Raw genomic sequence first — 12193 nt, 5'->3', positions numbered from 1 at the left:
TACAAGGTTTATGCATTTTCATTTACAATTTATTCATGAATGTTTTTTGTTAAGATGGACAATAGCTGGTACTAGGTCTGTCCAGGGGTCTCCACCTAAGTTAGTATCAGCTGATATTTGTATTTCTATGAGTTTAATAAACGTAGATATTCAACTTGATGCACACAGAACCAGCTCGTCTCTCTCTTTTGCTATACTTGTATTTACGTCATATCACCAACAAACATGTAAACATTTGAAGAAAACACCCTTTTTATGTGTTCTTATAGCTCATGAGAGCAACACAGTCTGGTTATTAATCTTATCTCTGTTAAAAATACATGATCTTCATTGCTCAAGGGGTTCAGCACTTCCCAATCAAAGCTACAACAACGCATGTTGTTTTTGTTCGCTGACAAAGAAATGAGATTCATTCTGCCGCAGTTTTATCATCTCCTGTGGGATAAACTCTTCCTGCTACTTTCTGTGTTCACCAGAGATGAATCGGTGTGTATCAGTGTGTCGCGTAAACGTGTACATGTGTGTAGGTTCTAGTCAATCATGAGCTAAGCATTATGTTGAGCCATCATTTAAATCAACTAATAATATGTCATTACGTATATAATTTGTCACCAGCAACCACAAAACACCGAATCAAATGATCACAATTGTTGTCAGAGCGTCTTCAAGATCATTTATATTCCTCTCGCCCTGTCAGTCAAATCAGTGCATCTAGTTAGAGCTTCAGTCGGCTCCACACCAGAGACAAATCATTACACTGAAATCCACTTCATGTGTCGGTGTATTTCGGCTTTGATCAGATGGGATCCATAAACTCCGAAGCTCGTGTCCACTAAGCCTGAGCAAGTGTCTCTTAATCCTTCACTGACAGGGAAATCTACTCTTTTATCAAGCCGCTCAATGAATAAATGAAGCCAATTTGCCCACATTCCCACCACAATGTCAGCTAAATTCATTTTCACCGAATCAAATTGACAATTAATTAGACCACCAGCGACGCACAGAGAGGCCATAACCTTCCAAAGCTGTGATTGAATTGTGAAATCTAATATGATGTCTGAAGATCCGTTTTAATTCTAGCCGTCTCTTGTCAGTCAATTCTTTTTTTTATTTTTTTTTATGTATCTGCTTTTCACTTCAACCTCTGGAGTCCTGAACTTTTGTCCGGTCATTGTTTTCATATCCATGTGCATTTAAACCATTTTTATAAAAGAACCAAATATGTACGAAAGTAAAAACTTGATTTACTTTGGAGATTTTAGAGGTCTAAAAAGGAGCAGAGAAACTTTTAATTTATAAATATTACAAAACTATTACATTTGACACAACAAAAAAATGGTTTGTTTCCTGTTGATGTTAATGTTATTAACTGTGTTGATGTTTTTGTTTTTGTTAGTATTTTCTTTTCCTGTGATTATAATTGTTTATTCCTCACTATTGCTAAATAACTTCACAGAGTCTTAAAGACAGATAGTTTGGGCATTACCAAAATAACAAAACAAAAATATTAATACTGTTACCATGATCCACCATTGGTGTATTTACAATTTGAATACAAATGGGATAAGACTTAATTGCATATACATAATTTGGAGAAAACGCAATTTGGTCTAATGTTTTAATATCACAAAAAAAACAAAGGTTTACTTTGATATCTTCAGTCATGAGACATTTCTCATTGATTGTACCAATATAGTAACATTCCAAACATAATAACTAAGATTGCATTTGTCAAAAGAAACAAACAAGTTGTAGGAATATGAAACTGGGAGGTTTATTTGATTAAAGATCAATGTCTGCTTAATAACGTTGCTTATGAGTTCTTGCTACTAATATCAAGTTTGAAAAACTTCACATCTCCCTTCCTTCTACTTCGGCACCCTTTACCTAGCAGTGAGATGAACTGCCACGGTTAATTCTCAAACACATTCCTCTCCCCCTGAGTTGAAGAGAGGAAGCGAGAATGAGTGGAGCTGAGAGTCGGGGGTGTTTGTAAGAGACAGAGATGGAGAGCAGGTAAGCAAGAGCGACAGACCACCCTAGTGGGCTGAGCTACCAGTGACAAAGAGTGATGCCACCCTAGATTTCCTCTATCTCAGCCGCACTTTTACACACACTCTCTCTGCCCTCCATGGCCAATGTGCTACTGAATTTCTCTGTTTGAAGCAACAACTTTTAATCACCTTCCTGTCTCACTGATGACAATCATATGAACATCATACGGGCATTGCTCACTCTTACTATTTAAAGAGGCTTTTCATCCCAAAAATGTGGATTATTAGTTGCAAACACTTCTTACAAACGGATTGACATGAGTATTCAGACTGTGTGATGTAATGATGCAGTTTATCCATCAACACAAATCTTGAACACTGACTGACATATATAACTAAATTGCCTCAAATGCAAAACTGAACGACACTTGAAATAATTTTTACCTCGAACAATCAACCTGTGCAATGTGTCACCCTTACCCGCCTGGGGCTCTTTATATTTAACAATAAAATCAGTAAAGTTATTTATCTGCAAAATAACATTTGTGCAGTTACACTGAAATGCACATACAGATATATACAGTATACAGGTATATCAACAATATATTAGGTTAGCGAGTACGATCTTTTGGGAGTAAGACAGACATACAGTTTACTCTGCAGGTAACTCTAGACAGTACCTCATGTGTAGTCAATACACAAATACAGCATCAGGGAAAAATATTGGTGGACTGAAACCTAAATATAAAATTGCAATTTTAAGTTGCTTTCATTTTTCATCATTAATATTTTACTTAAACTAATTTAGGCCATATTTTTTTTAATCAATAAAACACAGGTTCTATGATAATTAAACCATATTGTTACTACATATACGGGTGCCTCGTGTGAGGTCTGGGTTGGAAGTTAACACCACACAAGGATTCCAGGAAGTGGAACTGGTGTAAAGTAGTCATAATCCGATTGTGTCATATCAAGGCAATTGGGGAGAAAGGGCAAAGAGACACATATGTTCTGACAAATGTTGACTCAAAGACCCCAAAACAAATGTGTTTGTTTAACCCAGAGGCAACACATGGGATACCAAAAACACATTTGTTTTTGGGGCCTCTGGGTCACCTTTACCCTGAGATAGCATAAGGATTAATTGGAGGGGCGGATACAATACTAAATATGGGAATACACACTCATGGTCTCAGTGATAATTTTTACTTCAATCAGACAGCGATGCAGGAACAAGTAGTTGAAAGTACTTTTGTCCGCTGACTTGACTTTTTATCCAGCAGGGAGAACATGGCATTCTTATGGATTTTTTTCACAACGTTATTACAGTATGGATTTTTGCTCCTCCAAGACAAAGTGTAATAATGCGTCTCATACAAAGACAGCTTTTCATCACTTTAAGGAGAAAGGAAAGATTCGTGTCCTACTGTCGAAGCTCTGCTGGAACATTTGTGTGACTGCCGGAGTTGCAGACCTTTAAACCCCACTGTGCATCAGCGCCACGTTTTTTTTTATTTTTAATAACGTCCTGTCAATCGAAGTTCCAAGAACAGCCATCTCACTAACCCTGCCTAAGTCTCATAACACAATTCCTCGGTGAGGGAGTCATCAGCCAGTGACCGGGATTCTTGGTGGAATAATCAGATTGGCAATGAAGGTGTGCGATGAATGAAAAGACAAAGCCCGATGAGTCTCAGACTCATCATATCGTTTCATATCTGCACGCTCGCTTGTTTATTGCACTCGGTTGAAATGGCTTTGTGATAGGAACCATCCTGGAGGCTTTTATGAGGCGACTACGTACATCTTTTCTCAAAATCCTATTAAGACGATGTCTTAATGATTAATCAAAAACTTTTCATTATCAGTCTTATTAAATAATATTTAAACGATCATGCCACTATAAAAAAAGGCATTGAACCAAGATATGAAACACACAATAAATAAATTCGAGCCTACACTCAAGATATCTTCTAAAATTCTAAATTCTAAAAAATACATAAATAAACTAAACATGCAACAAAGTTTTTTTAAAGATTGATCGTTGATGTACAGTAATCCTGGGTTACATAAATTTAATTTTGACGAGGGAAAATTAAAAATAGAACTACATACATAAAAATACAAACTTATTAATGTATATATTTATTTTATAAATTATATGATGCTTAATGTGGCGTTTTTACAGTACCCTACGGAGTGAAATGTTTCATTATTGTGTTAAAATAACTGGCTAATATCAGGATTTCAAGCTGATTTTAACCTTTGTTATCTCATGATCAAGGTGACCTAAAGGTTGTGAAAAACATGTTATTGTTCTAATTGTGTATCTTCTCTGTTGCTTTTGGGTCAAGATAAACAACCATCACTGCATATGTATTTCTGTAAGGCAGAAGGTATTAAACATTTGTTTTCGAGCCCTCAGGTCACCTTGACACTGAGATAACGCAAGGGTTAAGCATATTAGTGAAGAATTCCTTAGCGGAACAACCTCCTCCACTTTGTTCAGGTTTGATTGGTAATCACATGTAAAAATAAATGTTTGGATCAATAGAGATTATAAACCTCTATTAATTACGCCAACAACAAATGCTTGTTTATTTAAACGCACATGATCTCAGCAACTCTGACCAACAATATGTTATCATTGACCATATAAAAAAAAAAAACAGGACAAACATTTGCTAGATGGTAGTGAATAAAATAGTTGTTTTTTTACTTACAGATATTTGCAGTGCCCTTCGGGATAGGTAGGTAGGAACCAGCGCTCCATGCTCGACCCTGGTAGTTCCTCTTACAGCGGCCGCAGTCTGGCCCAGTGGTGTTGTGTTCACACTCGCAGCTCAACTTCTCTTTGTCATAAACACAGCTGTTGGCATGAAGGTTGCACTTGCACCTGTCACACAGAGAAGGGGTGGGATGAAAAAGAAGGAGAGTCGTGTCAGTGTGAAAGAGGATTTTCAGAAAGGCAACACAGGGTGTATTTTATTGGACCATGTTCACGAAACGGCGTCCTTGACAAGAGGTGGAGCTGGAACAGAGGATAACGACGCTGCTTCCCGGGACTTCAAGAAGAAGTATTTCAAAGACGACAGGTGATTCCACCAGCAAGTCTGGCATCGTTAGTTTGTTTCTGTGCTCCTCTCGCGGGAGAGAAGCTTAGTTTTAATTGTCCCACTGGAGGATGTGTAATTGTTGTAAGGTTACATTTGATGAGCGGGTGAAGATCTGAAAGAGCAGGAAAGATAAAAGGATGAGCCAAAGGAATCCTTTTTCCATATCGAGTGAAGCACCAGGAAAGTGAAGCGGAGCATGAAAGTCTGTAAATTGATGAAGAGCTGAGTTAGCCAGAGGGAGACGTGCGGCGGTGGCATCACGATGTTCTCCATGACGAATTAACGCGCGATGAGATCTCTGAAGCATATTTTCAGTGTGAAAGTGGAACCCCCTTAAGCTCCACTAAATCCTGCTCACAAGAACATTTTACAATATAACTCCTCAAATTCATTTTTTTCTGCTTTGGCTAGAAGAATAAAGAGAAGATATCCCTCCGTTAAATTAATTTATGATCTTCAGTGATCGCCTCATCAAGTCTTCAGAAGAGTAAGGAGAACTGTCCTAGTCAGTTTGAATGTCTTCTGGGTTGAAAACTTTTTTTTTTATTCGATTTTTTGTTTTAATTCAAAAAAAGAAAATCAAGAACATAAATTAAGACTTTCTATGGTTGATTTTTCCAGAGCTAACTTTTTGATACACTTCTTGAAAAAGTAAAGCCCAAAATGTCAACCAACCACCGCCTCTCGATAAATAATTCAAACGATTGTGGAAAAAGAAGTTTAAAAGATGAATCAAATCGTTCTCTCAGTCCATTGGTCACCTAGACGCCTCATAAGGTTGAAGCCCGAGAAACTCAATTGAAAAAATGTCATCTTCTCAACTTGTTACCTTTTCATTTCCTAGTGATCGGAACCAAATTCTCCGGGCTAAATCCGGGCAGATTACAACATTTCTCAATTTTAGAGTAAATTTCATCTAAAGGTACATGAAATACACCATGAAGTAAATGTTTCTTTTTAAACAAGAAGGGTGTGGTGGTGGATTTAAAAAGAATACTCAATAAATCTCTAATGAAAACAAGATACGTTTTCTCATTACAGGATAAACAATATTAGTTGTTATAATTCTTTGGCCAAATCATGGCATTAATAAGTATAAACATTTGAACCCGAAGTGGCTGTAAAATGGATCGAGTCACTGAAATAAATCTTAAAGGGCAACTAATGTGTTGATTTAAGTGAGTCTTAAATAGATCTTGGACTCTATTGTATCATCAGTATGTGTCTGTTTCTACAAACTTTTAAAAAATTTAAATATTTCTTTAGAAAATGGGTTTAAGCCCCGCCCACTGGACACACTATTTATCTGGAGATTAAATCTAATTTACTATAACCACACCCACTCTGCTGTAAATTATCAAGCATCAAGGTTTGTCACACAGTTTTATCAATCCTGATAGTCTCCACTTACAAAGGACTCGTTGTATAAACAAAGAGTGGTCTAATTACAGCTGGCTGGTGGAGGAGTGAAGATTATTATCACGTCATAATGGACTTTGCTCTTGTAACCTCTTGTTCGTCGTGATTACTGACAGGGTAGATGAAGGGTGTGTGTGTAAGTGAGTCAGAAAGTTGGGTTTTTACTTGAGCCATTTAAATATCATCAATATTCAAGTATTCTTTGTTATATTTATTATTATTAATTATATATATTATTATTTATAATAAGGACTGTGCTTAAAAATCAACTACAGATCTTTCTATTGTGTGCTTTAACCTGTGAATTATTATTGTATTTCATTTAACTGAAGAGTAACACCTCCTGTTTTGAGTTGTTATTTGGCTGCCAGATAAATAAGATGCCAATCTAAAGCAAATCAATACATTTTCATCACATTTCCAGGGTATTTATCGTATTCAGTGTTAGAATAAAACTTTGAATGCAAGATTAACCAACCTTAAAACAAGAAAAGTTCCTAGAAAGTATTACTTCTTAAAATATCCAATAAGTCACACAATTCCAAAAAAATAACATTTCTTTTTTTCCAAACAGGCGCAGTACAGGTGTTTCTTGAACTACTGGGTTAAAGTTGATTTCTCCACAGCTTGAGCTGATCTTCATGCCTGGATGGAAGTCGTCTTTTGTTTCCGACTGTGTTCATGAATAATGAGTGTTAAAAGGATTTGATGTGGAATGACTTCTTTCAGTCCTTGGTGGGATAACCTTCAGCTTCTTTTAATATCACCAACATTTTAATCAGCGTCCAGAAATGATAGCACCGTCTGCATACTGACGGAGACCGCCAATGAGGCCCGCAGGGTATCACACCCACCAGCGTTGTTGTGCTGCCAATTAGAGGTGGTTTCAGAAGGTAGATATCGGGGGACGCGTCTCGCCGCTGCAGCTACTTTAGTGAAGTCAGCGTGTGTGTCTTACAGCATTTTAATAGCACATTTTCTCCAGGGTTATCTAACGACGCAATGTTTTGTCTGCTTTTGCTTTTGAAAGACACGCGTCTCCTCCCAACTCTCCTTTTTTTGTCTTCAACTCAATCTCCTCCTCTCTCTTCTCCATCCACGTATTAGTCTGTCATTTTTAACTCCTCTCCATCTTAGGTTAATAAATATTCATGGAGCCAAAGAATCTTTGTTTTCGTGTGGTGTTCTGAAAGTGATATTGCTCGAGGCATTATTGAGCCAGCCAGCTACCGCCTGTGAGCTAAAGGTCCTGATATGCATTCATAAAACAACCCCCGAAGCTCCAGACCGAGTGCTATGTCGGCGGAAAAAAAGTGATAAAGAATCAGATTCATGCTATGATTTGATATAGACAGTTTTTATCAACACGTCGTCATGTTTGAATGATTCCAGTCAAACTGCAGCTAAAAGTTATATCCAAATACAGTTAGCAAGGCAGTCAAATGACAGTTCACTTTTATACTTTTGACTTGTTGAATAGGTTTCACAAGCACAAAAATATAAATCTAAATAAACACAGTAAAAAAAAGTGCAAGGATAAACCTGTGTTTTGAAAAGTCCCAGAAAACAAAAGGCTTTGTGATATTTCAATATGAAATAAAATCACAAAATCGCAATTAAAACACACATTTTACAATGTGTCACATTACCACTTGATCACTGTGTGATCGGCAAGGACAGAATAAACTCTTTTCAGTGTCATATTTGAGAACAGACTAATGTTGTCTTGGTACCACCAAAACTACCTTTTCCCTAAAAGTTACACTGTAAATAAATGTAAATATCACTTTCATTTTGTAACCACCTGTTGTGGAAACACACCCACACATCTAAAGCAATGGAAACGTTAAACTATCTCTATGTCGTATCACAAAAGCTGTGTTTTCAGATTCATAGTTACATCGTTTTACTTCTACTACAGTGAAAGTAGGGTGAGTAAAATATACTACTAATCACCATCATGATATGGCCGAAATATCTGAAGCTATATCCCTACATACATTTCTTTAACTACGTGAAATTCAAGAGATCCAGACTTTTCTCTCTATAGAAACCTCCTACAGCTCTTTTAGGAGAATACTGTGGCGTTTCCCAGACCAAATGGTCGCTAAAGTTCTCAATTGGCCCCTTTGCTGGACTTTGCACATACTGTCATTATTGACCATGGAAATCCGGAAATGCAATTGACTCTACTATGAAACTGTGCTTCCACACCAACAGCTTCATTCCAGGTTGTAAAACAGGTTATTTCTGTTGTGAACAAAAAAAAATTGAATCACTGAAATAGTTTGTTCTCTAAAGGCATGTGAAATAATCTACTTGGTGGAGGTATTCGTTGCCTCTGCGCGATTCTATAAATGCGCTTGAATTAGTTTTGACATCAGAAGCAACCAGTCATTAGCACGACTAAGCTTCAGAGGATCCAGCTACCAACGAATGTCTCAATCAACCCAGTTACAAAAGAAACGTACAGATCTGTGATTACTAAACCATCCGCATAATGTGATCACGCAACCTGTCTCCATTACATTAATCGCAGCTTTGAAGCCAGAAACCACAGCCACAAATTAATAGCAATTGCAGGCAAGAAAACTCCCAAAGCACTGAGCTGCTGAAACCAACAGATCGAGCCGACAAAACTCTACATGGTCCTTAAGTGGGTTAACTAAGTGAAGCAATTAAATTTCAATCAAATGCCCAGGTGTTTTCAATCGCACGCCAACTGGGTCGAATGGTTGGAAGAGACTCTCTTTTGCACAAGTCAGCAATCTAGAACAAAAAAAAAGAAGCGGCAAGAAATGTGGACTCTGCAAAGTAAGAGCATTATGATCTTGACAATGAGGCTCAGGTGGTTCGTCTGACATTTTAAAATATTTAAAGACGGCAGAAGTTTACACAGTTGTCACAGTCGGATTTCCCTGAAGGGCTGACTTCTTGGATGTATAGGACAAGGCATCCCTGTTGACTTTTCGCTTGCAGCTGTGCTCGGCTCCATGTGTTACCTGCTAATTGTGTCTTTTCCTTCTTTCCCCTTGGCCTGAGGTGCATTGTGGGAAAGAGAAGGAGTAAGATCTCAGTATCAGCTCCCCTGGGATGGACACCAACCCCAAAACTCCCCATAATTGCATCCTGCTACCCCTCAGAAATAATTGAAAGAAAAAAAAAGCGTGGAAAGAATCTAGAGGAGAAAATAGCGATAGAAACAATTGTCAATATCCTGTAAATCCTACTTTTTTATGTGGATTAAAACTAGAAGATTTATGATCACATTTAAGTAAGAATTACACAAATTCTGACTCAAATACTTTAACATAGAACATATCCACTATATTGGTCATTAAATAAAACCATGTTCACATCCAAGACCATCTTTTGGAAACATGTTTGAGAATATGACCCTCATATAGATGTAATAGAGAACCTTAATATGAAGATCTCAATAAAGAAGAAGAGAATGCAGGCGTTGCTGTATATTTGACTGAACAGTTGAGAGAGACACAATGAAACTAATCATGTTTAAATATCTTCTTTCAATGATATATATGAAGTAATATTGAATTCTATTCTAATTTAGTGCACACAAAATGCAACAATAAACTAAATAAATGATAATAATAGTTACTCATTTTTATGTTTCACCATATTTAGTTACACTTTTTTCACCTCACGTCTTGCACTTCTAAATAATTGTTCATCCTAGATAAAAAATAAAATTAATTTTAAAACTGTATAGGAAAACCAGTTAACATATAAATATATTATATTAATATATACATGTAAAATGAATATATAATGTGTATGTTGTAAAAATAATTTAATTGTTGTCATCAATACATGCATTTCAAATTATCTGAGTGTTGAATTTTGTGCCAAAAACAATCATCAAGTGCAGGTTTTTTCTTTTTGGGCCGTACATTCGTAGTTTGTATTTTCCTCTTGATGACATCAAACTGGCCTATAACTCACTTCTGAAACATCCTCCTCCCACCTGAGTTATTTATTTTGGCTGCCAGAAAGCAGAGAAAAAGGAAGAGGATGATTCAATAGCACAGAGGAAAAAGACAGATAGTTGTTGTGTTTTTAGAAACAAATTGGTTTACCATGGGTCAGTTTTTATCTGGACAAGCTTCTGCTGTAAACTGCTCCTTCCGACATGAGTGGATTTATCACACCTGTTGTTCTCGGTGTTGTCTTGATCTTTGAAGTATGTACTGTTTTGAGTATTGTTTTGATTGTTAAAGCGCTTTGTGAACCTGGTCTCGAAAAGCGCTCTATAAATAAATATTACTTACTTACTTACTTACACCGTTTGTAATTATTTGGTTCAAAGTAAAAGTTTCACTCAACACTTCGGTTCATTTTTATTCTCGGCATCAAGTGCCAGCATCGATCACTCAGAGCCATCCATCTATCGAGTCCCCAGCATTACTTATGTATGCAGTCGGACATGTTATCCAAGTTGGAGTCAATCAGGAGGTCTTTACCGCTTGTGACATGCCAAGTCGGCTCGATAGAATCGACACGCCGGGGCCTGACTGTACACTCCAGTGAAGACTTGTGACCGGTGACAGAAACTGCCGTGGAGTCTTCATCACAGGGAGATTCAAGGTGAAAGAAGGTGCAGACGTTAAAAAAAAATCTTGTCGTTTCATAGGCGGCTCCAGTGAATTGAGCTGGAACAGGCGAGTCAATCCCTGCGACGGCTGGACTATTGATCACTTTGGGTCATGCGCTAACCTGCAAACCATGTGTGGTGGGGCTGACTGCAATGTTTGTGCGTGTTCTCCAGCTAGATATAAAAGGTTATAACAAAGCTGTGAAACCTTCAATAGATCAGCCAATCAACTTGTTTCTGTCATTGGTCTCACGAGTCAACATAAAAGTAAAAACAACATGATTATGGTGGAAGAGGACATTCGAAATGCAGCATGGATTAAGAAACAAAAACATTTTCCTTCCCAGTTCTGAATGACGGGTCACGATGAAAAGAACAAGGTGAAGATTCAAGTGGGTCTTCTTTCAGTGTGTTGCTCGAAGACAAGGAGAGGCAGATGGATTCTCTCAAGAGCATGTGGCTAGAAAGACTAAGGGATGACTAAGGCAGAGTATACCAGGTTTACAAGTGACTGATATTGAGCTTAGAAAAGGCATTGAGATAATTCATTAACCTAAATAGACAAGAAAACATAGCACACATTTTTTTAAGGCATCTTAAAATAATATTAAATGTACATGTAATTGGATTGTTACATTTTTTAACCAATCACACATGGAATATTTTTAGTATTAGCATGAAGTCTGAAGTAAAGAATTCAGAATCTGTGCCAGTTCTTCACAGCGTTAAGAGGAAGTGTATGAGGGAACCTTTCATAATTCCATATGAAACTAAACTAGTCGAACCACTTTCTCCCTAATCATGGAGCTCCTTGTTAGAGGTATTTGTTTCTAAAATGTAATAAAGATAATTCAGGTAAATTCTGTATAAAGGAGCAATGGATGGCATTCCTTATTTCTAATCAAATAGTCTATGGTCAAGTCTGAATTTATGTTTGGTTGTTTAATGCTTTACGGATTTATGTGTAACTTGGTTTAATGTTATTTTATCTGGGCTCATTTTTTTGGAATTTTTCTCTCTGACTGATCTTATTTATGTAATGGTGG

At 37.0% G+C, this 12193-nt stretch overlaps 1 protein-coding gene across 3 annotated transcripts in view; it reads right to left on the bottom strand.

The window, feature by feature from the left end:
- ntng1a (netrin g1a) overlaps positions 1 to 12193 on the bottom strand; it is a 106145-nt gene that overhangs the window by 27836 nt on the left and 66116 nt on the right. For all 3 annotated transcript variants that reach the window (XM_087788878.1, XM_087788879.1, XM_087788880.1), the window contains exon 4: positions 4721 to 4893. In XM_087788878.1, coding sequence (XP_087645004.1) covers positions 4721 to 4893 — 173 coding nt within the window. The remainder of the gene's footprint in view (positions 1 to 4720; positions 4894 to 12193) is intronic.

This window comes from Callionymus lyra, chromosome 4, assembly GCF_982586985.1.
Source record: "Callionymus lyra chromosome 4, fCalLyr1.hap1.1, whole genome shotgun sequence".
Classification (NCBI taxonomy): Eukaryota; Metazoa; Chordata; class Actinopteri; order Syngnathiformes; family Callionymidae; genus Callionymus; species Callionymus lyra.
This window is presented reverse-complemented; position numbering and strand designations above follow the sequence as displayed.